At 36.8% G+C, this 25,659-nt stretch overlaps 1 protein-coding gene across 3 annotated transcripts in view; it reads right to left on the bottom strand.

The window, feature by feature from the left end:
* The window catches only part of cntln (centlein), a 154,250-nt gene that overhangs the window by 31,111 nt on the left and 97,480 nt on the right, over nucleotides 1-25,659 (bottom strand). For all 3 annotated transcript variants that reach the window (XM_004910865.4, XM_004910866.4, XM_002935668.5), the window contains exons 19-21: nucleotides 24,421-24,644; nucleotides 5,881-6,084; nucleotides 1,047-1,144 (exon numbers count right to left, since the gene is read on the bottom strand). In XM_004910865.4, the coding sequence (XP_004910922.1) occupies nucleotides 1,047-1,144; nucleotides 5,881-6,084; nucleotides 24,421-24,644 (526 nt within the window). The remainder of the gene's footprint in view (nucleotides 1-1,046; nucleotides 1,145-5,880; nucleotides 6,085-24,420; nucleotides 24,645-25,659) is intronic.

The following is a 25,659-nucleotide window of genomic DNA, read 5'->3' as shown; positions in this document are numbered from 1 at the left end:
TTTTAAAATATTTCTGCTGGCACACTTTCTTTTACTAATCTATCCAATTTTATGGATAGACTTAGCAAAAGAAAGTACATTTAAACATATGTAGTGTACTTATTGTACAGCGCTGCGGAATATGTTGGCGCTTTATAAATAAATGTTAATGTAATGTAATGTGTATGTTTTAGGCTTTTATTTTTAATAAAATAAATTGTCAATAGTAAAATAAAGTAATTTTGGGTAATTATGAGCTCCTTATATGTATGTTTGACAATTTACTATTATTCTTAATAATCTACCCCATAACTAATATGGCATAATAGTGAAGGCACAATAATTAATAAATTGTATATGATTACAATGTTGCCTAGCCAAGAATCATAATATGTAATAAAATGCCAATTTCTTGCAAGATGGCTGTTAAACCTAATTGCATTAAAACCCCTGGATGAATAGAAAAAAAAATAAGAGGAAAAAAAGAGGAACGCCATCATTTGTACAGTGCTCTTGAATTCTGATTTTTAAAAGGCCTCAATTAATCCAAATCTAAACAAACAAAACTGTCCTTTTGCACTCGTTAGACATATAAGCTTTGGTGCTTAATCCAGTTTAAGCAGCTAAACCTTGACACATCTCTCAGCCCCTAGGCAAGGAATTACTGTATCTGAAACATTCCTCTTAGCTCTGCACTGATTTGAATTTACATCAAGGATGATTAAGTCCACTCTGGGGTCTCTGTCTAACTTTGGATGCTGCATCAAATCATCCAAGTTCACACAATTTGTGACCTTCAGCTACACTTCTCAGCTTTCTTGTAAAACCAGAAAATCCATCTGCAATATAAAATTTAAAACAGGGAAACGAAAAACAAATGTAAAGCATTAACACCTCTGTCCATCTCCCTTAACTGACCCTAAAAAATATGCAAGACTAAAATTCAATCTGAGAATTTGAAAAAAAAAAAAAAAAAAAAAAGTGTACATGGCTCCATAGATACCACGAGGTGGCAGCAAATACAATAGATCAATGAGGGAAAAGTTGAAAAGAAATTTAAACCATGCCTTTCCTGCAGATCCCGAATACGGTCCTCTTTTTCCTGGACTTCATTTTTCAAATATTTAATCGTTGTGGTCTGTTTCGTTATTTCAACAGTCATATTCTAAAGTAGATAGAAAAAAAGGCATAATAAATGATCTTGGTGTACAATTTAATTCAACTCTGGTGCTACTGGGAGGTCCACAACATACTGAATTACTGTGCGTTGTCTGGACTCCAGCACTGAAGGGATTAAATGTGCAATCACTCCATAAAACATGTTTGTACAGACAAGCAATGATGTATAATATTACAAATTTTAGTCAATTTCGCTCTCCTCTGCACCAACATAAATCTCCTGTAGGTAAAACAGTACATTAAACACAAAAATAATACATACAAATAATATTTTTGCTACCACAAACATAAAACATATTTGAGAAATGCAAGAAGACGTAGTATTAACCTAATAAGTCAATCCGGAAAATTAGTTTAATAGTTTTAGGCATTACAAATTTTGGTTGATTAATAATGACCTTTCCACTAACTTTATTGTGGTTCTCTCATTTTCTTAATGAAAATAAAGTAACGGATGCAATTACTTCATGTATATGAATTCACTGCTGCCTCTTTCCTCTAAAGGTAAACGTGATGAATACATTTTAATTCACTTCATTTTTTGTTATTTTTAAATTTGTATAAATGCAAACAGACTGAATATTTGTAGGGGAAAGAAGGAATGCAAAAGGAACAAATGGTCTGCTTTTATGTAACTTTAACCATACATGCCCAGATTTGGTAAGACATTTTTGCTTGGTTTCATGAGGCCATCCTATCATCCAAAGTCTGTCTTTACTTCCTGCCAGATCTGCACATTTGCACTGAATGAACAGAAAAGAACACTGCTTTTGCTCACACCCGCTTCGAATGTAGAAGAGTAATACCCTGCCAGATACCATCATCACTGCTGTGTGGGCCATGCAACACACCTAGAGAAGGGGTCAAAGATCAGCATATTTTCTATATGCCTTTAGATTACATGAAACCTTACAAATCTGCAATCATCCTTTCAATGGTGGGACAATATAATTATTACATTCTCCACTAAAACAACCTACCCTGGATATCATGCACACTACATCTCATTTATGATACATAAAGACCTTTAGATGGTACAAACTGCTCATACATAATATATTCAAAAGTCTTAATTAATGGTTTAATAATGATTGAACATTTAGCACTCTAAGAATCTTATGGTCTGCTTAGAGTGAAAGCATGTCCAAGCAATCTGATGAACATTTGTTCAAATAAGTTTATTAATGAAAACAAATGTTAAAGGAATTCAATGAAATGAAATGATTTTTAGTTTTCATGTACTGTCACTAAATGAATTGGGAGTGGCACAGGTGGCATTGTTGATCATCATTATCCTTCTGTTTTATTATTGCCTGCAGTGTGATTATAACAAGGGTGACACCACACAAATGGTAGCACTGGACTGCTTAGATAAAGACAATTCTTTGCTCTTCAGTTATTTTCGCTCACGAAAGAGAGGGCAATTTTGCCTGTAGATGGTTCTTTATTTATTTTATTTCTCTATTGTCAGATGGGGGACACATTCTTGTGCACTGCCTGTGGGCACGCCTCAGCTGGCAGGCAATAGTAATTTGTACCTAAAAGACAGAAGTGCTTCCTGCTCCCAAGTGCACTGCAGAAAGCGTGTCCCCTGATATGCTGTAGACTAAAGATCAGTAAGCAAAGGAAATAGGCATGAGGTGAACTAAAAAAAAACACAATTAATAAATAAAACTTACAACACAGGGGTTAATTTAGAGCAATAATCCATTGCTGTCATACACAGGCTTTAGCTTCACTTTCAGTTCCTTACATGACCACATCTTCTTTTTCATAGTTTGCATAGAACAGAGCTGGTAGGTGAATTTTGTCTGGCACAGCAGTAGTACTGGTAAATGTAATAGCAAATTTACAAGGACTTTTTAGAAGAAAGAGCATTACCTGTGTCTGACAAACAGAGCTCACACTCTAGATGGGGGAAACAATAGTATTATTCTAAGAAAAGCCACTAGGAGGGAACTTCAGGTATGTGCAGGCCATTTTAGGGCACATGCATGTGCATGAGCAAGTTCCCCAGCTTACCTGTCATCCAAATGCATGTGACATTAAGCTTTCAATGTGCGTGTGTGCTCCAACATGGCCATTCACACCAGAAGCTCTCTCCTGGCATTTGGGTGTCAGATTGTTAGATAGGTGGCTTGTCTGTGTTAGCTCGCACCTCCAATGGGAAAGGAAGGGGGGGGGGGTGTAACATTTCTAGATGGTAGTTGCCCTTTAAAGGAGATGTTGTGAGACTAACAGATTTCTAAAGTGGTATGGAATCTTTATCCCTGCTGTATGTAAAACATAACTCAGATGTCTAAACAAAGCAACAACCTCGGTACAACAAGCTACCGCCACTATGCGCCCCCTTGATTGAGAGTTCAAATGGCTGGAAACCCACAAAGTTTTTCTTACAGTGTCATACTCATTATACTAAATCCTAGGACATTTGTGCTAGTAGGCAGCACCATAGTTCAATCATAGGTTTATTAATTAACCACAATTCAATTTACAACTTATTCTGTACAAGTAATGTTTCAGCTTTAACAATTAATGCAGAAGATACTCAAAAGTGAATACTGCTTTTAAGGTATTAGTACAAGTTCTCACCATGTCCATGCTACACTGCCACTATGTTATTTTAACATCTGTCCAAAATACCAGACTACAATTGTGGCAAGTAAGTTGCTCAATGCCTAATAAATCACAGAAGACTGAGGGGTTATTTTAAACTTGTTTGACTAAACAGCAATGTCAAATTTGTAAGTAAAATAAATGATCTGCTGCAGTCTGATATTGGTGATGGATTGATAGAATGCATCCTACAAGTTGGATGTAGTTGCATGAGTTAAAATATAATGGGACCGATATACAAATCTCATGTGTAAACTACATGAAAGGATTGCCATCTGATACAACACGCCTGTCAGAAGGGAATACTGCATGCTGCGTCTTATTCTGAAGAGATAAAATATAATGGAGTCTGGCAGACTTTTTTTCATTGAAGTACATTGACTGCCGGATGTAGGAACTCCATCCGACTTTATCTGACCCGACTTTACATTACAGCTGTGTGGATCAGAGTCTGTTGGATCCTACAAAATGTTATGCCGTTGCATGTTTTTGTGTGCTGTTGCATGACAATATCAGTTAAAATTTAACAAAATTGGATCAAAATTTCCTGTGGAGTTTAGCCCTAAGTGTGACTATCCCAAATCTTTATCCTGCATGGTGTTTCAGCCATTCTGCACAATTAATAGTGAAAGACTGCAGTGCTTTAATAATAAGAACAGATGTTTAAAGGGACAAAAGTAACAGGGATCATATGTGCTGGAACAATCAATGAGCCAACCTAAGATCAAAACTGTACATAAAAGAATCTAAAGCCTGAAAGCTTTAGCAGGAAGAAAAGAGGAAGAAAAAAAAAACTAGATCAAAACTACACCCTTACTAACGACCCCAGCACATGCATAATCCGCTGTCCAATTTTTCCTTTGCGTTTGCATTCTTTTCTATTGTTGTCAGCTGTCCTCCAAAGCCTTTAGTGCTGGCTAGGGCAGTAAGTGAGCAGCTCTTTAGAAAACTGACAGGACTAAGAGATCATAGATCCTGTTGTAGCGTGCACAACACGAGCACTGAAGGAAGCACATCCTCCCTCCTGAGCCTAATGTCCCGGCTCTGCTACTACAGTCATAGGCCCTATGATCATGAACTGTTTCATAAAGGCATGAGTTCAGTATTGCTCATTTTTTTTTATGTTCCATCTGCTTGACTATATCCCTTTCACTTCATCAACTGGCACATAAGGAGTTTTTATTTTTCTTTTAGAACAGTGTTATGCAGAACATAGGTGGACTTGCTGGAGTTTGCTCTCATAGTTTCACCCCTGATGAACAATAAATAATGGCAGGAAAGAGTTTTCCTCTTCGGTTGAAAATAATTAGTTGAAAGGTGTTTGGGAACCCATTAATTCTCAATCCCATTGATTAACCCTTTTAACTGGCATAGAAGTGCCCAAAGCTGCACCCCATTGGCTGTAATGCAAATCCCTAAACAGAGGAGTGCCTTGTGCAGGAATACTTTGTGGTTCCTAATTCCTTTATGGATGTACATTTCTTTTAGAGAATATTTAACAGGTTGGAAAAAAAGTGTTGGGTATGTAATTTCTTTTAAATGTTTAAAATAAGTTCATTAAAAGGGGGCTGTAATTGTAATGAAAAAATCCATTTAGTTGTAGTTCCTTCAACAGTTTTTTTTTTTTGCAAACAATAAACTCATGCTGTGTGTCCCAAAATGCTAACATTGGCAAATGGTTGTAGAAATTAAATAAGCAAATTTAATTAGGGTAATCGATTGTTAAAAGACTGATTTTTTTTTAACCAATATTTTCTTCTTCACTGATACAGTATGCTTTGTTCTAGCAAGAAGAAGAATTTGATTCTGAAACGGGATATGGTTATAGTTATTAGCACCAAACACTACCTAACAGAATGGGGATTAACTGCTCAAAGCAACTGAATACATTTTGATAAATGAACAAAGGTTTCTTCTCTGGTAAAGTTTTGTTAAATGGAAAAGAAAATGAATGGCTCGGAATTCATCTTAGTCCCCCAATTCAATGTTTGATAAATTTACCCTTTAATATTTGCCCATTTATATGCTAGTTTTATCATGATAGAAGATTCCCAGCTTTCACAATTAGAGACAAAACTTAGTTTGTGACAGAGCATTCATTTCTACCTTAAGTTTAGTGTGGAGCTGCTTTATTTCGAGGTCTGAACTCTTTGATTCAGTTAATTGTGTGACTGGAGACTGATCTGAGGTCAAAAGGCGCTGCGTTTCTGATGATCTTTTGGCTAGATTCAGCTGTTCCTTCATCTGCTCTGCAGATCTTTCCAAATACTCTCTTTCCCGATGAAGTTCAGTAAGTTCTGCAGACAATTTCTAAGGCAAAAAATGAAAATAAATTAAAGTATTACACCTGTATTTTTATGGAAATTAATTACTGATCAGTTGCTTGTCTGCTGCTGCTGCTTTTACATCAAGCCTGTAACTAAACCCCATAAATAGAGCACCCTTAACTATAAATTTAATTGAGAGATGTTTGCTAGTTAATACAAAAGCAATATAAAAAATAAAATGAAAAGAAGCCTAGAATATTGAAATATGCATTCTGTAAAAAAAGCTCTTAAAAGCATCTACTGATTGGAAGTAATAATAACAATTATAACATTATATTTATCCATTATACACTATTCGTAAGGAGTTTGTTTGGTCTCCCCATGCTTTTCTTTGGGTAGCCTAGTTTATTCCAACAGTGCAAAAACGTACAGGAAGATTAACTGACTCCTGATAAAAAAGGGACCTGTAGGTTTCAGTGGGGCAGGGAAAGATGTAAATGATGTTCATATATATATATATATATATATATATATATATATATATATATATATATATATATATATATATATATATAGATAGATAGATGAGAGAGAGAGAGAGAGAGAGAGAGAGAGAGAGAGAGCTTAATATGAACTGCCATCAACTGCCTGGCCAGTGTTGTGTTCAGCTTTTCAGCTTCTGCAGATCATATCAAGGCTCCACAAACAGGCAGCATACTATTAACAACTTTATGTAAGTTTATTTAACAAGGAAGATCTAATCCCTAAGCACAGGGTATAACTCTATTGTACAAGAAGGAGAGAGAGAGAGAGAGAACAGGCACTGAAATAAAACTACTGCAGGCATAGCACAGTGCCCTCTATATTACTCCCAGTGGTAAACACACAGATAAGTATACTACATCTCCCTTCTTTAAATGAAAAAAGAGCAAATGAGCAAATGCAAACATTAATCCTAAACAAAGTCTTTATAGCGGCTGGGTGCCCTTACTACCCGACCACTTTTTGTGACTGTGATACGTTGGGGCTCAGCAGAATGTTCAGTACTGGGTTCCGAAGGTTCCTCTCTTGCTTCTTGCTGTGAACATGCTGCAGCTTCTTGGACCTGGTCTCCTTGTGTGTCATGGGAATCAATGTTTCCATATATTACTGGACCAGTGTCTTGCTGCATTGGTACTTTGTCTGGCCTGAGGTGTCTTCTGTTCCTCGTGTATTGCTTTCCTTGAAGTGTGACTACATCATAAGATCTAGGTTCATCTCGTACTTTTTGTACAATTGCTGGCTGCCAGCCCTGTGTGGTTTCCATCCTTACTCTGTCTCCCCTCTGAAAAGGATTGAGACTCCTGGCTCTGAAGTCATAGTATCTCTTTTGGTTTGATTGGTGTCTTTGCAAATGAGAGTACACATTCTGTGGAACGTTTGGTTTTAACACGGATGCTGAAGCTGGCAAATTGGATCGCAAGACCCGACCCATTAATAACTGTGCTGGGCTATATTTCATGCCTGTCACCGGTGTGTTTCTCAAACTCAGCAGTGCTAAGTGTGGGTCAAGCCCAGTTTGAGCTGCTTTAACAAAAGTCTTTTTGACAGTCTGGACTGAGCGTTCAGCCATGCCATTAGACTGTGGATAGCCTGGGCTTGAGAAAGTGAGTTTAAAGTCCCATTTGTTGGCAAAAGTAATCATGTCCATAAAGGTCAAATATATCTGCAGCAAGCTTAGTCCATGGCATGCTGGGTATATCATGGGTAAGTAGTGGTTCCTTCACATTGCTGGGCAGCATTTCTTGGCATGTGTTGCAAGTGCTTACTCCTAGTTCAATATCTTTTCCCATATTTGGCCAATACATGAGCATTCTGGCTTGTGCTTTTGACCTCTGAATCCCTTGGTGTGCGACATGCAGTCTTTCAATCATATGTAGCCTGCAGCTTTTAGGGATGATAAATTTGTCACCTATCATTACAAAGCCATCTTCTATATGAATTTCGTGTCTCAAAGGCCAATATGGCTGTACTACTTTGTCAGCTGACCCTTTCCGGCTTGGCCATCCATTGCTGTGTGCTTGTTTAAGTGCCAACAGCTCTGTGTCTGCCTCAGTTGCATCTTTCATTTCTTGAAGAAGGTGCTGTGGGAGGGCCACGGCAACATCAAGGGAATAGACCACTTTCTCATTTTCAAAGTCAATTTCAGTGTCCATGTCAGCAGGCTGTACAAACAGGCAGCATACTATTAACAACTTTATGTAAGTTTATTTAACAAGGAAGATCTAATCCCTAAGCACAGGGTATAACTCTATTGTACAAGAAGGAGAGAGAGAGAGGCACTGAAATAAAACTACTGCAGGCATAGCACAGCGCCCTCTATATTACTCCCAGTGGTAAACACACAGATAAGTATACTACAGCCAGTACTACAGTAACTAAGGTTTGCCATATTATCTGTTAGTGCCTCAATAAAGTTTGTCGTTACAAGCAAGCAAGGCCTCGGGAAACAAATGATGTATTGCAAATTAAGCATGTAGGTCTAAAAGCAGAGAGAAAAGTGGAAGAAAATTTCAAACCATCAAAACAAGGACTATTTTGCATTTGTTTTGCTTAAAGGGTATTCCTAATCAATAAAAATGGAATTATAGTAAAGAAAGAGCCTGTACTCACTGCAGGAGTACAATACACTACAATAGTGGCTTGATGATTTATGTTTAGTTTTGGTTATTTTTTATATAAAGACCATTTTTATATATATTTTGGTTGATTCCGTTCCAGACGGAATCACTAAACACTAAACAGAACCAGACACAACAATACCAAATATTGGATTGTCAAAAAGTATTGGTATTGTCAAAATCTTAACCATACCTTATTCAGTAAGGGGCAGAATTAGGCAGGTAGACATGCCATTTTCCTTAAGGGTGTAGTTTTAAATATAGCTATTTTAAAACATGTGTCTATTTCCTTCGAAATTTCTAATGTCAAATTTGTATGTAGGCTTTTATTTATAATTTTATTTTTTATAGCACTACTTGTACTTGTAAAATAAGTAATAAACATGTCTATCAGTTACATTACAGGGATGTTGACAGAAGCATCATAAAAAGTAAGCCATTTTCCTATGTAACATATTTTTATATTATATTATATCAACTACATTTAACAGGAGTTTGAATAATTTTGCATAACATGCCATTAAAAAAATAATATAAAAGATAATATACTTTCAAATCACTTATTTTTAGAATTAAGTAAACTATATTTTAGATAATTTAAAAACAATATTACAACAAACAAATGCAGCAGCACTTAGCACAGGGATTCATGTCTAAAATCTGGTACCAATGACCCAGAAAATGAAATTCTGGGTGTCTTTAAAACATATGACCTTTTTTTGGCTTTAACTTCCTAGGTCTTTTACAGAATGAAACCAGAGCAGCTGCTGAGGATAATATCTTGCTGGATGGTCGAGTTGTATTTTATAACTTCTACTATATAAGCATCATGGCAAGGGAAAAACACTTTCTATAACCTTGACAGTGGATTAAAGCACTTAATAGGTGAAAGCCAAGCTGGAAGAGGATATAATAACAGATGCTAGTTGTTTAATTCCACTGAGTAGAACCTACCAGCTTATATAGTAGCCAAGGTGTTTCTGGTTCACTTGCAAAAATAGTGTGATTAAAAGGAAAATATGCCCTGTTTATAACAAGGTACTACCTTGTACCTTCTACCTCTTCAATAGTCAGCAGCTTAAGGGCCACATGGCTTAACATGCACACACTGCAGTCATTTCTTGAAACTTTGCCTTTTACCTATACGTAGACATGCTGGTTTTCCTAGGAAAGAACTCTAGGGGGGGAATTCACAAAAGTGGAGGGAGCCCTTTTTGGAGTAAAAGTGGTGGAAAAACTGGTGGAAAACACTTTCTCCAGATTCACAAACAGAAATCCGCCTAAATTCCGACTCAACCGCCAGGTTTTTGGTGAAAGAAAGACAGTTTACAGACACTTTTGTGAATTTGTCGTTTAAACGACATTTATACAACGTTTTAATGACATTTTCTCCCGACATTTTCAAAATGGAGTAATGCTCAGTCTAACTCAGTGATCAATTCTAAGCGCTTCTGTTTTGTTTCCCCTAGTCTCAATTTCACACCTCTAGTAGGGGCCTCATTGGGGGATCATTAACATATTAATGGGGATTAGCAGACTATTGTTAGGGAACAAGTGTCTGTCTAACCCTAGAACAATAACTGCAAAAAGCCTCATTAACATTTTATAAACAAGTAAAACACTGATTAAATTTTTTTTTTTAGTTTTAGCAGCAGTGCCCCCTCTTTAATCACTTCACTGACATTTGCCCCAGTTTATCTGTGCCCCCAAACAGTACATGCACACTGGCACCCAAACTGGGATATTGGGGTACAGGGTTGGACTGGATTTGGGGGCATTTCCATGTCTACACAGCTGCTTGACAGCATTGCCCCCCCACCTGTTCCCAGCAGCCATCATGGTGATCAGCAGGGTTGGGGGTACAGTCCAACCCTGTACCCCAATATCCCAGTTTGGGTGCCAGTGTGCATGTACTGTTTGCTGATCCCCATGATGGCTGCTGGGAACAGGTGGGGGGGCCAATGCTGTCAAGCAGCTGTGTAGTAATGGACATGCTATGGGGGCACAGATAAGCTGGGGCAAATGTCAGTGAAGTGATTAAAGAATCAGTGTTTTACTGGACTGGATAAAAACCCGCTGGATCCTAGTCCTGTGGAACCTCTCTTCACCAGGCATGTTGGTGTGTGGGTCGGATTGCTGCTGACCAGTAATGAGTAGGGGCTGGAGAAGACGGTATTTAGACCCTAAAATCTTGTTACGGAAGTGGAATTACACAGAAATATAGAAAACATTAGAGAGCCCAGCTTTTCCTGAAAAAAATGATGCATAGTTTCCCTGGCAAAGTAAAATTACCCCTCAGGAAATGCCCCCAAAGTGAAATGACAAATGGCATATAAAATGGCAGAATGGCACTGTTGTCACTACATATATAGAGCATCTTGCTGCTCTCTAGGATTGTAAAGCATGACCAGAACTAAACACTCAAAACATGGTAGACATCAAAGCACAAGAGAAGCTAAGTGATCTAGCATACATCTCACAGTGGACATAAAATAAGTGAACTGCTACAATGCCTCCAATGCTCACTCCTAGTGAAAACTGTACCTCTTTATGTGTTTTATACAATTTCTCTGAATGATACTATATTACAGCTGGTCTTTTGTTTCTCTCATGCCTTATCCTGTCTCTCTGCTTCTGCAGTTATAAAAACCTAGGCCATGGACAACAAAATATATGTACCTATTGAGTATTGTAAACTGCTCCAGCAAGTTGAGGCAACATACAACTGAATGCCAACAGGTTACCCAAGAAATATATCAACATGTCAGCTCACATTCTGAAAATGCATAAAAGTTGAAGAGCATTGTTGAATATTTCATAGCCACGTTATGTGTGCAACACAAATCAGGGCTACTGTTATACTTCTAGATACAGTAACCTCCATAATGTTTAGGACAAATACACATTTTTTTTTTTTTTTTGCTTTACCCCCCTGGCCCTCAGTATAAATCAAACAATTCAGACGTGATTAAAGAGCACATTCCAGTTATTTGCATACATTTCAGTTTTATAGAAATTACAACACTTTTTATACATAGTCCCCCTCATTTCAGGGCACCATAATGCTTGGGACAAAGTAATGGTAGTTATATTAAAGCAGTCATTTTTAGTACTTTGTTGCATTTCCCTTGCATGCAATGACTGCTTAAAGTCTGGAATTCATAGACATCACCAGGTGCTGAGTATCTTCTCTGGCGATTCTCTGTCAAGCCTCTACTGCAGCCACCTTTAACTCCTGCTTGTTCCAGGGGCTTGTCCCTTTACGTTTCCTCTTCAGCATATGGAAAGCACGCTCAATTGGATTTAAATCAGGTGACTTGCTTGGCCATTCAAGAATATTCAGTTTTTATCTTTGAGAAACCCCCGTGTTGCCTTAGCAGTATGTTTGGGATAATTATCTTTTTGCAGGATGAAGCACCGTCCAATTTGGAGACATTTACTGGAACTTACACAAAAACAATGTTTCTATACAGCTCAGAATTCATTGTGCAACTGCCATCAATACCTGTGGTAGTCATACACGCCCAAGCCATAACATCCCCATCACCATGTTTAACAGATGTATGCTTTGGGCAGTTTTTTTGTCTCCACACTTTCCTCTTGCCATCACACTGATACCAGTTAATCTTGGTCTCTTGGTCTAGTCTGTCCATAACACCTTTTTCCAGAATTCTGCAAGCTCTTGTAAAGGAGAAAGGAAGGTAAAAACTAAGTAAGCTTTTTCAGAAAGGTGTATGTAAATACAGCCATAAGCACTCACAGAAACGCTGCACTGGGTCCTCTATTCAAAGAAACACAAGATTTCTCTTCTCCTTTTTTCCCCGAGTCTGCCTCCTGCTCCCCCCTCCCTCAAGTATGCTAAGAACTCCCTCCCCCACCCCTTAGGAATGTGTGATCTGAGCCATACAGCAGGAAACTTACTCATAGGGGCAGGTTCATGAAATCACGAGTTCATATCCCAAATGGTATAAATTCGGATTGGATACGAAAATTTCTGAAGATCGCAAATATCATGAAAATGCTTGCGAAAAGATTGTATTAGTCACGATAATATCGTATTGGCGATCCAAAAGTCACTGTAGCCTCTGTATTTCTGTTCATGAAATCTTCTCTGACAAAGACACAACTGACTCCTGAAGAGTTTTTCTGATATGCTGGACAGGTGCTTGAAGACCTTTCTTTACCATACTGAGGATTCTTCTGTCATCAGTGGTGGAGGTCTTCCTTGGCCTGCCAGTCCCTTACAGAGTAATTACAGAGCTCACCAGTGCATTCTTTCTTCTTGATGATATTCCAGACAGTTGATTTTGGTAATCCTAAAGTTTAACCAATGTCTCTAACGGTTTTATTCTTGTTTTTAGCCTCATAATAGCTTCCTTGATTTTAGTTGGCACAGCTTTACTCCTTATGTTGAACAATGGCAACTACAGACTCCAAATGGTAGAAGTAGCCTAGGTACTTTATCCCTGCACTAATGCAGCACACCTGAGTAAATCACAAACACCTGTGAAGCCAATTGTCCCAAACATTATGCACGGCACTGTATGTTAACAATTGTATACCATTGCAACTTACCAATTATAACCATTTGGCCAAGCAAAAACACTACTATGAAAGCATATTGCAATGGCTTATTTAACAGTTAATAATTCAAAAGCAAAAAAAACAAGTTTTGAAGTTTAAAACAAACAAAAATGTTATAGCAGTCTGTATGTTGTATAAATACAGGCCTGCTCAGATGGGAATTGGAAGTATATTTGTGCTGCTATGTGGCTGGCAGCGCCCAGAAGGAAGAAAAACAGGGTCAATACTCTTTGAGAAGACATACAAATACTGGCACAAGTAAATCTGTAAGCTCAGCAAAGCAGAACAAGTAATGTGCAATTCTAGTGCTCTAAGGGAATTATATTTTAACTGCCATGCATCTAAACTTTACCAGGAAAAAAAAAGCAAAAAAAAAATGTGCACATGGAAAACATTTCTGTATATAAGCAAGTAGGATTTCATTGACTTAATTGTGTTAATTTAGCTCTTCTAACAGTGCTAGTTTTTTGCTTTTCTGAAGACATTGGTATGTCCTGAAGACATTGGTATGACCAGTGTGGTGTCAAAGATCCCTAATCTGCCAGCACTTTTCCTTTTTACTGTGTACTATGCTGTCATACTTTTTGTGTGTTTTCTTTAGATATAAAGACCCAAAAAAATGAAATAGAAATTACAGGTACAGCAAAGAGACTTGTAGCTATGGCTTAAGTCACATCAACTGAAACCCAGTGGAAACACTAAGGGGCACATTTACTAATCCACGAACGTCCGAAAGTGTCCGAATGCGCAAACAGAGTAGATTTCGGTTCTGAAAAGGGTATGTATGTGTCATGTTGGAGCAGTAAGGCTCCCCATAGAAAAGTTTGGTTGAAATCCACATTTGAGGGAAACCCCTCCCAGTAGGGGGTAATTCACAAATATCCCCTAACAACACAACCAGGACTGTGGAAAGGTGACAACATAAACAACTTCATCAGACAATGCGGGACCAGCCCGTTGGGGCAGGAAGCTGGGGTCTTTGATCTGTTGATCAAAGAGAGGCAAAGTGTGGGCCTAGGAACAGCAGGGGGGGGACAGCATACAGAAAATATGGATTATAGAAATGGATCCATATCTCCGCTGCTTTAAGGTCCACATCCTCATAAATCACATAGGATTTATGAGGAGGCCCCAGGCTTCCCAATGATACCAAACAGGGGCAGCCTACACCCCTCTCTGAGTAGGGATGGGTTCTGGGGGAATGGGACATGAGACACCCCCCATGTTTGGTATCATTTTGAACGTCCACATATAGGTTAAAACAATTCCCTACTTTCATAATAATATTGAGTACTGGCAAGTACCAATATTATATGAAAAGAAACTGGCTCTATAAGTACAGAGGGTGGGTGGGAACCACCCAAAGGGGTCATGTGACCAGTTCCTGGGCACTCCCTCCTCATGCATACGGTAATGAGGGAGGGGCCCAGTGGAGAATAAAAGCACGCATGCCCAAGTATTCTTTAGCTCATTCTGGAGGCCGCAACTTATGTTGGGGGATGGGCTCAGGACTTTCAACCTCTTGCCTCAGAGGGCACAACAGATCACTCGGTAACGTACTAGGGTTTTCTCTGTGCTTTTATCCCTGTTTATTTTATTGACTGTTTTGCATGTATGTTTCTCTTTTGTAACATCTTTTTGAAACTGCACTGTTTACCCTGGTAATATTAAATATAAAATTTAATAAGTTTAGTCCTTTGGCTCTATTCCCACGTACCTCGTATGACTGCTCAGGTCTAGGTGTATTAACTGTTTGGTGTGTGTATGTGTATTGGGTAGAGGGCAGATTCTGTGTAGATGCTAATTAACTAGTGGGCTGCTAGCAGGGGGGTAGGTTTGACTGTAATTTTAACCCTGTGGCTGCTTGTGTGCTGTTAAATTAGTGAGAACTAACCCTAACTGCAGTAAGAAAGTTTGTATGCGATTTATTTCAGTAACTACAGTAGGTTTCTATCGCCTGTTAAGGATAGATGGTGGCAGCGAATAGGTGTAGTAACTCTTGGCAACCAATAGGATGTCTGCTTTTAAAGAATAAGTAAACCTTTTTTTTTTTTTCTATCTATCAGTAAAATTACTCTAAACAGCCTCCAGAATTACTTACCTTTGTCCCAGCATTCTCTCTGACCTGGTTCCTCAGTTGATTGTTTTTCTTTGCTTCCTTGTGCAGAGTGAAGCCCTGCCCCCACTTCCTTTTCAGTTCTCTCTCTTTAATTTGACTACCTGTAGTTGACCTGGAGAGCCTTCTGGGCATTCCTGGAGGCAGCAGGAGCCAGTCTGTGCATTAGCAGGGTTTTCTTTTTGATGAGAGACCTGAACAGGAAGTTGGGGCGGGGCTTCACTCTGCACAAGGAAGCAAAGAAAAACGATCAACTTCTAACTGAGGAACCAGGTCAGAGAGATTGCTGGGACAAAGGTAGGTAATTCTGGAGGCTGTTTAGAGTAATTTTACTGATAGAAAAAAAAGTTTTACTTATTCTTTAAATAGGTGACCAATAAATGCTTCCTACTGCTATGCGTTTTTGCTCCTGGTCAAATTTGGTATCTTTTATTGTATGACCCCATTAATGCAGTCTGGCCAAAACCTCCTTATCACCTCCAGTAAAGCTCCTATTGAGTTTATGATTCCATTACAAGAAGCCAAAGCCTGTTGGTGGCGGGGGGCATGACCTTCCACATCAAGGGGTCCCCAACCTATCGTATTCGTGAGCCACAGTGAAGACTTGGAGAGCAACACAAGCATTGTAAAAGTTCATGGAGGTGCCAAATAAGGGCTAATATTGGCTATTAGGTAGCCTGTATGCACACTATCAGCTTACAGGAGGCTTTATTTGGTAGTAAGTCTTTTTATTCAACCAAAACTTGCTACCAAGTCAGGAATTCAAAAATAACTACCTGGTATTGGGGCACTGAGAGCAACATCGAAGGGGTTGGCTCACAAGCCACTGGTTAGGGATCACTGTTCAACATTGTGTTGTATTGAAACCAATGGGATCTACACTTGCCTGTGGAGAAATGCTGTGTGTAACATGAGCCTGAGGGGCAACCATTCAAGCTGGAAAAAGGCACAGGTTACATACTGTAGTAGATAATATAGTATTTTACAGAATTTATCTATTATCAGCTATATAACCTGTGCCTTTTTTTTATTTTGAATGGCTGTCCACATGGATACACAGCACAGTATTTATATAATCTATAGTAGACTTTCTGAAGAAAACACACAACTTTCACCAGTGCAGGGCAACAGTACATTACAGTTTAATTACTTCGATACATTTTAATTTTTTTGGCGTTACTGTCCCTTTAAGAAGGATGCTAACTGCATTGTTTCAAACAATGGTTTGAACAAAGTTTTTGTATAAGATGTGAGGCTTAGATAAAAATACAATTTGTACATCTTTACATTTTTTAAGGTTAAGGAGATGGCATAATTTACCATCATTCTTGGCTTAACCAAAAGTTCAGGCTCTGGATATAAAACAGCACATACAAAATGGGCTACACAGACCCTGGAGAAATAAGTATATAATTCATTACCAGCTCGTCTGAAATTTAAGCAGATTCGCCACATCACTCACTTGAAAAATATTCTCTATCAAATGAACTTATTAGCAGCCCACAGCAGCTTTTGAAAAAATGTAAAGCAAATGATGGTAATATAAAGCACTTTTAACCAGTGCCTTAGCTACTTGTTAGGGTTTACTAGCCTGTAGAGACTATTAAGTACCCTTTGGCTAATTGTCCATTCACAGATTACTTCTCTTTTTACTTTAACAGCACTATTTTAACAGCCTTTGCGTACTGTCAGTTGGAGTATATGAATGACACAATAATATCATGCATGCATAATAACGGGGTATAAAGTTACATTAACCTTTCACATTTCATAACAAGTGAAAGAAACTTTTGATATCATTGGCATCAAACTTTTTCTTTTCTTTAACACTTTGATGTTCATGTCAAGTTTGCTAATTACTACTAATTGCCTATGAGGCATATATGTTGTATTATTTTAACATTTAAAATAAAGTTGTCTCATACAGATAAAGTCAAATTTTGAATTCCTACTGAAGACAGGTATAACAATTATGTTAAGGTGATCCTAAATAGGAGTAGCAATTAACATGATTTCTTTCAAAATGCCAGCCTTCAGTGAGGTGTTTTATCTGGGTCATACTTATAATAAATGTATCATGTAAAATTGAACTCATTTTGAGTCCCGGTGTGTCCCCATAATTAGTTTGTCTGCAGGTTGTTGCTGGAGAGTAACTCTTCAAAAAAAATATTTTTTAAGCAGTTTCTGTCCGATCTATCTCTGATCTTCCATTCCATATTTATAATATAAGTATATAATATAATATAAAACTTTATGCGCATCAGCATTTTTTACACACACACATATATATATATATATATATATATATATATATATATATATATATATACATACATACATACATACATACATACATACATACATACACACACACACACACACACTGGTATATAAGTATATAGAATTTATTGTCTATTCTCTTAATCTATTGAGGAACTAAAAATGTTTCAAAATGATCCCTAAATTACCACGCTGTACTGCCAGCAATTACAGAGTCAGTTTATAGATGTGAGGATAGAGGCTTGACATAACATGACAGTCTGAATGTTTTTGATGGTTTCTTTTCTAGATGAACTGAAAGCATTGACATTCCATTAACAAATAACCTTGTCTTGGCAGAATGATGGGATGCAAGAGTAGGGCAGTCACGTCCTGATCCACGTGGATACTTAGCTCACAACCTGTTTCGTGCACGGTTTACCCAGGGAACATGATCCAAGTGACATTTCACAAATTCCTGAATAAATGTTGCTACATTCCCCCAGCACAAAGACAGGCTGTGTCATGCACAGATCAATAACAGCACTGTGATATATCAGCTTCAAAATCAAAATAAAAAAGTTACCAGGCAAAAGCCATGGCCCTAGAGGCTCTGACATCTATAAGAAAAGGAATGACCTATGGAAGATATGTACTGCAAAAAAAGCCTGTTGGCAAATCATACATATATAGGTCTGCAGATGCTTTACAGATTTTACGACTCTATTTATTATTGTTAATGAAGTCTAAAATTGTCCTTTATTTTAAATTATCTTAGGCTTATATACTGAGACCCTCAAGCCTTATTTGCTTTCTTTTAACTGATAATATTAACCTAAAAAATATGAAGTGTTTAATTATGTGATACAAAATGTGAAAAGTGTAATTTACTTAATATATATATATATATATATATATATATATATATATATCCAAAAAAGACCAGCAACACCGAGTTATGTTCCAAAAACAATCAATTGTGTATTAAAAACGCATGAACAGCCAACGTTACGTGCCTTGAGAAAGGTCCCGATGGGGACCGAAACGTAACGTTGGCTGTTCATGCGTTTTTAATACACAATTGATTGTTTTTGGAACATAATTCGGTGTTGCTGGTCTTTTTTGGATATTTAAGTCATTTACCTTGCACCCGAGCTAAGAGCTGAAGCAGAGTGCCACCCTGGGTTCGCTATATATATATATATTATTCTAGAACTGCCATTTACTCAGGGGTAGAAAAAACAAAATATTGTATATAGTTAAATTGTTCCTCTTTTAAGTTTCCCTTAAAAGAGCTTCTTCCTGTGCCAACTACTTTTAAATTTATGTCTAAAACTAGTGATATTGTAAAACAGCCTGCAGACTGGCACAAAACCTAGGGCTAAAATAAATGGCTTTGTACCAAATAAAATAACTACATTAAACTAAAATGTCATTCTCCACAACACACTTTTGGGGCTCATTTTTAAACTTTAGGCCTTTTTTCAGCCAGCTGAAAGTTGAACAATGAAAACAAACAACTGATTGGTTACCATGGATTTCTGCCCAGGTGCAAATTTGTCCAGTGTTTATAAATGAGCCCCACTGTGTGTAAAAAACTTGCACATGGAACCTGCACTGCTTTTGAGTGCTTTTTTTTCTCCTCATTCGAGTGACAACTAATGCAGAGTCTAAGGACAAGAAATACAAGCATCTCAATGGAGCATTGAAAACTTGTGAATACCCAGACTGGGTCTTTGTCAAAAAAGCATCAGGGTAAAGCAGAAAAACCAGAACAATACACAGACAGAGGGAAAATAGCATAGTCCTGCCATATGTTGCTTGAATATCATTAAAACCTAGGAGAATGTTTAAGAAACCTCACATACCTGTCTTCTGAAAACCAAGCAATGCCATGAGACTGGGTATACCCAAAAGACCCCACACCAAATCACATGAAAAGTAATGGTCTATCCTGTCCAGGGCAGTGAAGAGTGCTCAGATCTATACATTGTGGAGTCTAAACAACCGCTCAGTAAGTGAATGGCCAAACATAGGGGGGTTATCTCAAAAATCTATCTATATCTATTAGGGGATACTAAAGGGATACTCATTTAAGGAGAAAAAAAACCCGCTTGGGACAAAGAAGATGTTATGAAAGAGGCATAAAAAAGTTAGAATGCCAAACTGCCAACTACTGCTATTAAAGTACAATGAGTGATTAGATGTTATTTATTTAAGCAGGATTTCATTATCAGAATGCAATTTGTGGGTGCATTAATTGATTTAATTATCTGTTTACTTGGGAGCAGTTATTTACCTGCTTACTAAAATTGAGTAACCCAGAACTATAATGTCTCTGCAAACTATCATTTTAACACAAATGTATATAGTAAGGCAGAATTATTCAATAGCTAGAAACACAGATGAGCATTTACCAAAGCAGCAATTGCAGAATCTTTTTTTTATTTTGTATAATGTGAAAAGAGAAAATTAAGGGTGAGTGGTAGGGGAACAAGTAAAACATAGGAAACACCATATGCTGACCATTCCTCAGTTTAAAAAGAACTAAAAAATCTGCTTCGAAACTTGTGGAATATTTATAAATCTCATATCTACATGTTATTTTCAGCTGAGACTTTTGGTAGATTAGAAAGTACCGACTGCAAAAACATCTGTCTCCGTCTGTAGCATTGTAGTTTCTGCCAACAAAGCTACCTTGTGGGGATTGTTGAAGGAGCTGGATGTGAAGGAAGCGTATGTTACAGCAAATAAAGCCTGGATGAAATGAATGCCCCTTCCCCTTGTGACATGTAACGTTATTTAAAGGCAAAGAGGTCACTCTTACAAGGTAGGAAAATAGCAAAATATGAAGCCAAAATAAAATATCTTTGCTCCAAAAGTTTTTCTACTTTTCTAAAAGTTTCATAAGCCAATGAATAACAACTAATCAATAGAAGGAGTTTTAGTATTCATAAAGCATGTTGTAAGGAATCCACACATGGATGTCAGACTGCGGGGTAGAAACTTACAGGGTAATTTAGTAAACAGGCTTTTAGTTTGCCCTCATCTAGAAGCCCAAAGCAACCTAAAAATGATGTCAGTAATTTCAAATTAAGAAAATCATTCCTTAAAAAAGTACTGCCATGAAGTAATTTGTTTTCACGAAGGTGGCACTGCAGTTTAGGAATGGCTTATTAAAGTAACAATATGTATTACTTACACAAATGTATTAATTAATTCATTATTATATTGAATAGAAAAAATAAATCAACAGGCGCACAAAATGTTTTTGACTTTTTTTTAGCTGTGCCAATTTGTCAATTCTTTACGCTGCTGAATCCAGTTCTTTACTGTGAGTTAGAACTTACGGCGAATGCTAAACTACAAGATGATCAGTTTGCCAAGAACCCAAAAAGAAGAAGCAATGCATTCACTTTCATGTGATGAAAGCTTATGCGGCTTAATGAATTGGTACATTTTTCCACATTATTTTTTGTATTGCTCCTTATTATTGCTAAGTATCCTTCTGAAACTTTGCCCACCAGATCGAGCTTCGATGCTATGACCAACATAATCTCTGCAGCTTTCACTTAAATTACTTTAGTTTACCTTATCTTCTTTAAATGCTGCACTTCTGTCAACCACAATAGTTTTTCTGCCACACTATGCCATTCCAGTGCAATATTTGCAATATCTACGGATGTTGTTCAGTATGATCGCAATGAATATGGCTTGTGATGAACATTCCTTACAACGCTCTATAGTTTCTGCTTTTTTTTTAGCTAAAAGGGGCAAACAAGTTATATTTAGATCAGGGCTTTATCAGGGCCATTGTATGACAATATTTTTTGCTCTCACTCCAGTGTTACTTTGGCCTTGTCTTTAGGATCTAGTTCTCTCTCACTGTATTTTTCTATAATATACAGTTTGACTATTAGCCTATGGGTCAAACTGTAAATGATATATAGACATAAATGTGTTACGTCAAAAACTGCTATTCATAAAATGCTACTCTGTGGGGCTAAGTTATCAACATTCAAATTTGAATTTTTTCTGCAATTAAAATATTTTTGTGCTAAAACTCATGAATTCAAATTAGGGCTTTGAAACTTGTTGTACAATATGTACAATAACATTTTACTTTTCTTTTTTTTTTTTTTTTTAAAACACAAAAGTAAAATTAAAAGCTTGCAAGTTCATGCAGAAGTCAATCTGAGTTAGATAGAAATAGAACATATGTAATTAATGATTTATTGCATGCTAACAATTTTGATAAGGTTATTTATTAGTTCTCTTGGGTATAACATCCTGCTGGTTTCTAATTTGCTGATATGGCACTGCCTGAAGACACCACACCAAATTGGAATTTCGGAACTATTTCCAGAAGACATGCTGAATCAGCTCAACATCAAGGGACAGAACAGCTGCCCGGTGCAGAAGACTCTTCTTGGAAGGAATGGTAACATGTAGAACCAAAAAAAAAGGTGACCAGATGGTAGGGAGTAACAGAAACTCAAAGGAAGGAATTTTTTCCCCTCTGTGGCAAATTAGAGAGGCTTCAGATGGGGTTTTTTGCCTTCCTCTGGATCAACTTGTAGTTAGGCAGGTTATATATAGGCATTATGGTTGAACTTGATGGACGTATGTCTTTTTTCAACCCAACTTACTATGTTACTATGTTACTATGTAATACAAACGTACTGTAACATTTTTGGAAAGTGTGTAGAAAAGTATTTGCATGACATTTTTGTTTTGACAAGCCAATTGTGAAATAAATGTGTTTCAAATTTACAGGTATGGGATTCATTATCCAGAAACCCATTACTCAGAAAGTTCAAAATTACAGGAAGGCCATCTCCCATAGACTCCATTATAAGCAAATAATTATAATTTTATATCCTTTTTTTTCTGTAATAATAAAATAGTACCTTGTACAGGTATCGGACCCCTTATCCGGAAACCCATTATCCAGAAACCTCCGAATTACGGAAAGCCTGTCTCCCATAGACTCCATTATAATCAAATAATTAGGATTTTTAAAATTGATTTCCTTTTTCTCTGTATTAATAAAACAGTACCTTGTAATTGATCCCAACTAAGATATAATTAATCCTTATTGGATGCAAAACAATCCTATTGGATTTAATTAATGTTTTATTGATTTTTTAGTAGACTTAAGGTATGAATATCCAAATTACGGAAAGACTCCTTATCTGGAATATCCTTGGTCCCGAGCATTCTGGATAACGGGTCCTATACCTGTACCAACTAAATTATAATGAATCCTTATTGGAGGCAAAACAATCTTATTGGGTTTAATTAATGTTCAAATTATTTTTAGTTGACATATGGTATGGAGATCCAAATTAGGGAAAGATACCCTTATCTGGAAAACCATAGGTCCTGAGCATTCTGGATAAAAGTCCTATACCTTTATTGGGAAACACAAGTTAAATGTAACAGAAAAAAAGACATGTAGAGATCATTTCCCTTTTCATCTGACCTATAAAGTGTGGACATTAAAATGCATATTGGCTTCCTTTCCATGTTGTTAGATGCAGCTCTGCTTCTTAGGATCTAAAATAGTTTAAATAGTACCTGTTTAACATTACTGGACCCTATCAAAAATTCCTATGGTGACCTACAAATGAAGGTAAGAAGTACATTCTGGGGTCTTCGAACTTGCCTAAACACAATAAAGGCAGATGCAATTGTTCCAATTTTACTATTACTTTATTTCTTATACTATTCTTGCTGCAGCATTCTGCCTAGTTTTTATACAGGCGTTTAACTCTTTTTGCAGATTTTTGCCCTAGAAGCTTATATTTTTATGTAAAAGCAGATGTCATGCTATGCCCTGACCCTTTATTATGTGTTAAGCGATGCTGGGATTAGTAGTGCAGCAACATATGGAGGGCCAAGGTTAAGAAACAGCATATTTACAGAAACAGACACACAAAGTTATATTTAGCTAATTAGTTCTTGTGTATCAGCGTTAAAGAAATGTAACACTAAAAAGAATTTACAAATAATGTGTAGTAAGGGGTAGTTTTAGCTAAAATTGAGTTGGCATTAATTATTGATTTCATAAAAAAAAAAAAAAAGAGGTAAAAAAATCGCAAACATACGTGGAATTATTTCCTGAAACCTTTAATAGTTGATATTTATTGAAGGATAAAAAACAAAAAGTTTCTATAGAAGTCAGTAGGAATTGTCCCAAGTTATTAAAATGTTTGAGATATTTGAGTCATTGAAATGAATAGAACAATGGTATTTTTGCTAATGTACGACGCCTGAGACAATATGTGAACTTGACTATTCAATTTAAGCTTTTTTTTAAAAAATAAGCTAGCTCTGGAAGGGGAAAACAACATGCAGTTGTGTAAAAGTCACACAAGTTTTGTCCAAAACTTTTTTTTGCTTCCACTGGTGAAGCTTCACTTTAAGAAAATTTTATGTAGGCCTATAAATATATTTTTTTCCCCAGGAAACTGAGGGGTTACTTTCCTGTGAGTCTTTCAGGCCTGTTTGGAATAACTGTATTCATGTAATAATAGTTTTTGAAATTTTTTACTTTCGGTCTAAGAGATTTGTGGATTACACAACATAAACATTTGCATGAAGTATGAGTGTATTAACACTACTGAAATATAGATGAGAATAAGAAATGGAATAAAAAAACTCTTTATTGATGGGTTTAACCTTTTACTTCAGCACAGCAATTATTTCAGTAATAATCTTCTGTTAAACTCTAAGTAAAGACTACTATATGCCTTACCTTTGCCATCTGCTTGCTGATTTGAAGTCTTTGCTGTGCCAGATGCAGTTCAGCTGTTAGTTTTATCTTCTCTTTCTTTAGCTCATCTGCACAAGCGCTAGCTGCTTGCTTTCCTTTTTGTAACACGGACACCTGGTGCTGTAAGGATGCAACTCTTTGCCTTAACGATGACACAGAGGAAATATGCCTGTATGCCAGGATTTTGTTTCTCTTCTCTCGGTGTCCTAAACATAAATGCATTGATGAAAAGGTCTGGGCATTTAATCGAACTTTTCAACTGGTTAATTTATTAGTTTTCCCTTTTTATAATTAGAAACACAGGCAATGCTTTATTACTTATGAAATGGTTTGAAAGCCAAATACTTACATTTAGAACATTTGTAGTAAGGTAGTCAATGAAATGCAGAAATAGGGCTACAGATTTCTTATGAAAGCAATACTCTTATTATTGCCAAATTCTCTATTTTTACATCAGTCTCTTAAGGATAAGAACAGCAATTTTAAACCAGCTACCCTTTAAGAGATGCTACAAAACTACAACTCACATCATACTTATTCAACCAATGGTATTGGTTGCAGTTTTATAAATGCTTCTGGGTTACAAGGCGGACACTGCAAGACTAGTGTACATTTCCTTAAAGTTATCTATATGGATAATGTGATAAGACTGCTGTTGCAAGTTCTGCATATTTGGCCAAGTTCTATATTCACTAAAGAATGTGTTGTTGCTGTTGTTTTAGAGCCCATTTAGCTAGACAATGGTCAGCTGTCCATGAGATGTTATTATGTATAAAAATAGCTGTATTTGTATACTGCAAAGATGGAATACATCATCATTAGAAATCAGAAAGTAACTGAGAATAATTAACAAATGACAATCTTCAAATTCAAGTTCTGCCGTAGAAACACAGTAAATTAACTATTTTATCAAAGGACGAGAGGCAAGCACTACTAAGTGAGCAGAAATATAAATGGGTTGTATTATATTAGACAAACTTAATGGCTCTTTTATGGTGGAGCAAGTCTCCTTTGGAACTGTAGAGCATACTTTTATTACAATAGCAACAGTTGACATGAGTTTAGCCAGGTGGGTCTGATGTGCCAATAAAGCCTTTGCCACCTTTATTTAAGAAAGTAATTAGACTGTGCCTCAAAGGTTGACCATAGTCTTTTTGCTGCACAGGGGCCTGCATCTTTCATGTGTGTACCACTAGTTAGTATTTGTATTTTGGGAAAGTA

Source organism: Xenopus tropicalis, chromosome 1, assembly GCF_000004195.4.
Source record: "Xenopus tropicalis strain Nigerian chromosome 1, UCB_Xtro_10.0, whole genome shotgun sequence".
NCBI classification, from domain to species: Eukaryota; Metazoa; Chordata; class Amphibia; order Anura; family Pipidae; genus Xenopus; species Xenopus tropicalis.
Note: the sequence above shows the minus strand (reverse complement) of the source record. Positions and strands in the feature narration are given on the sequence as shown.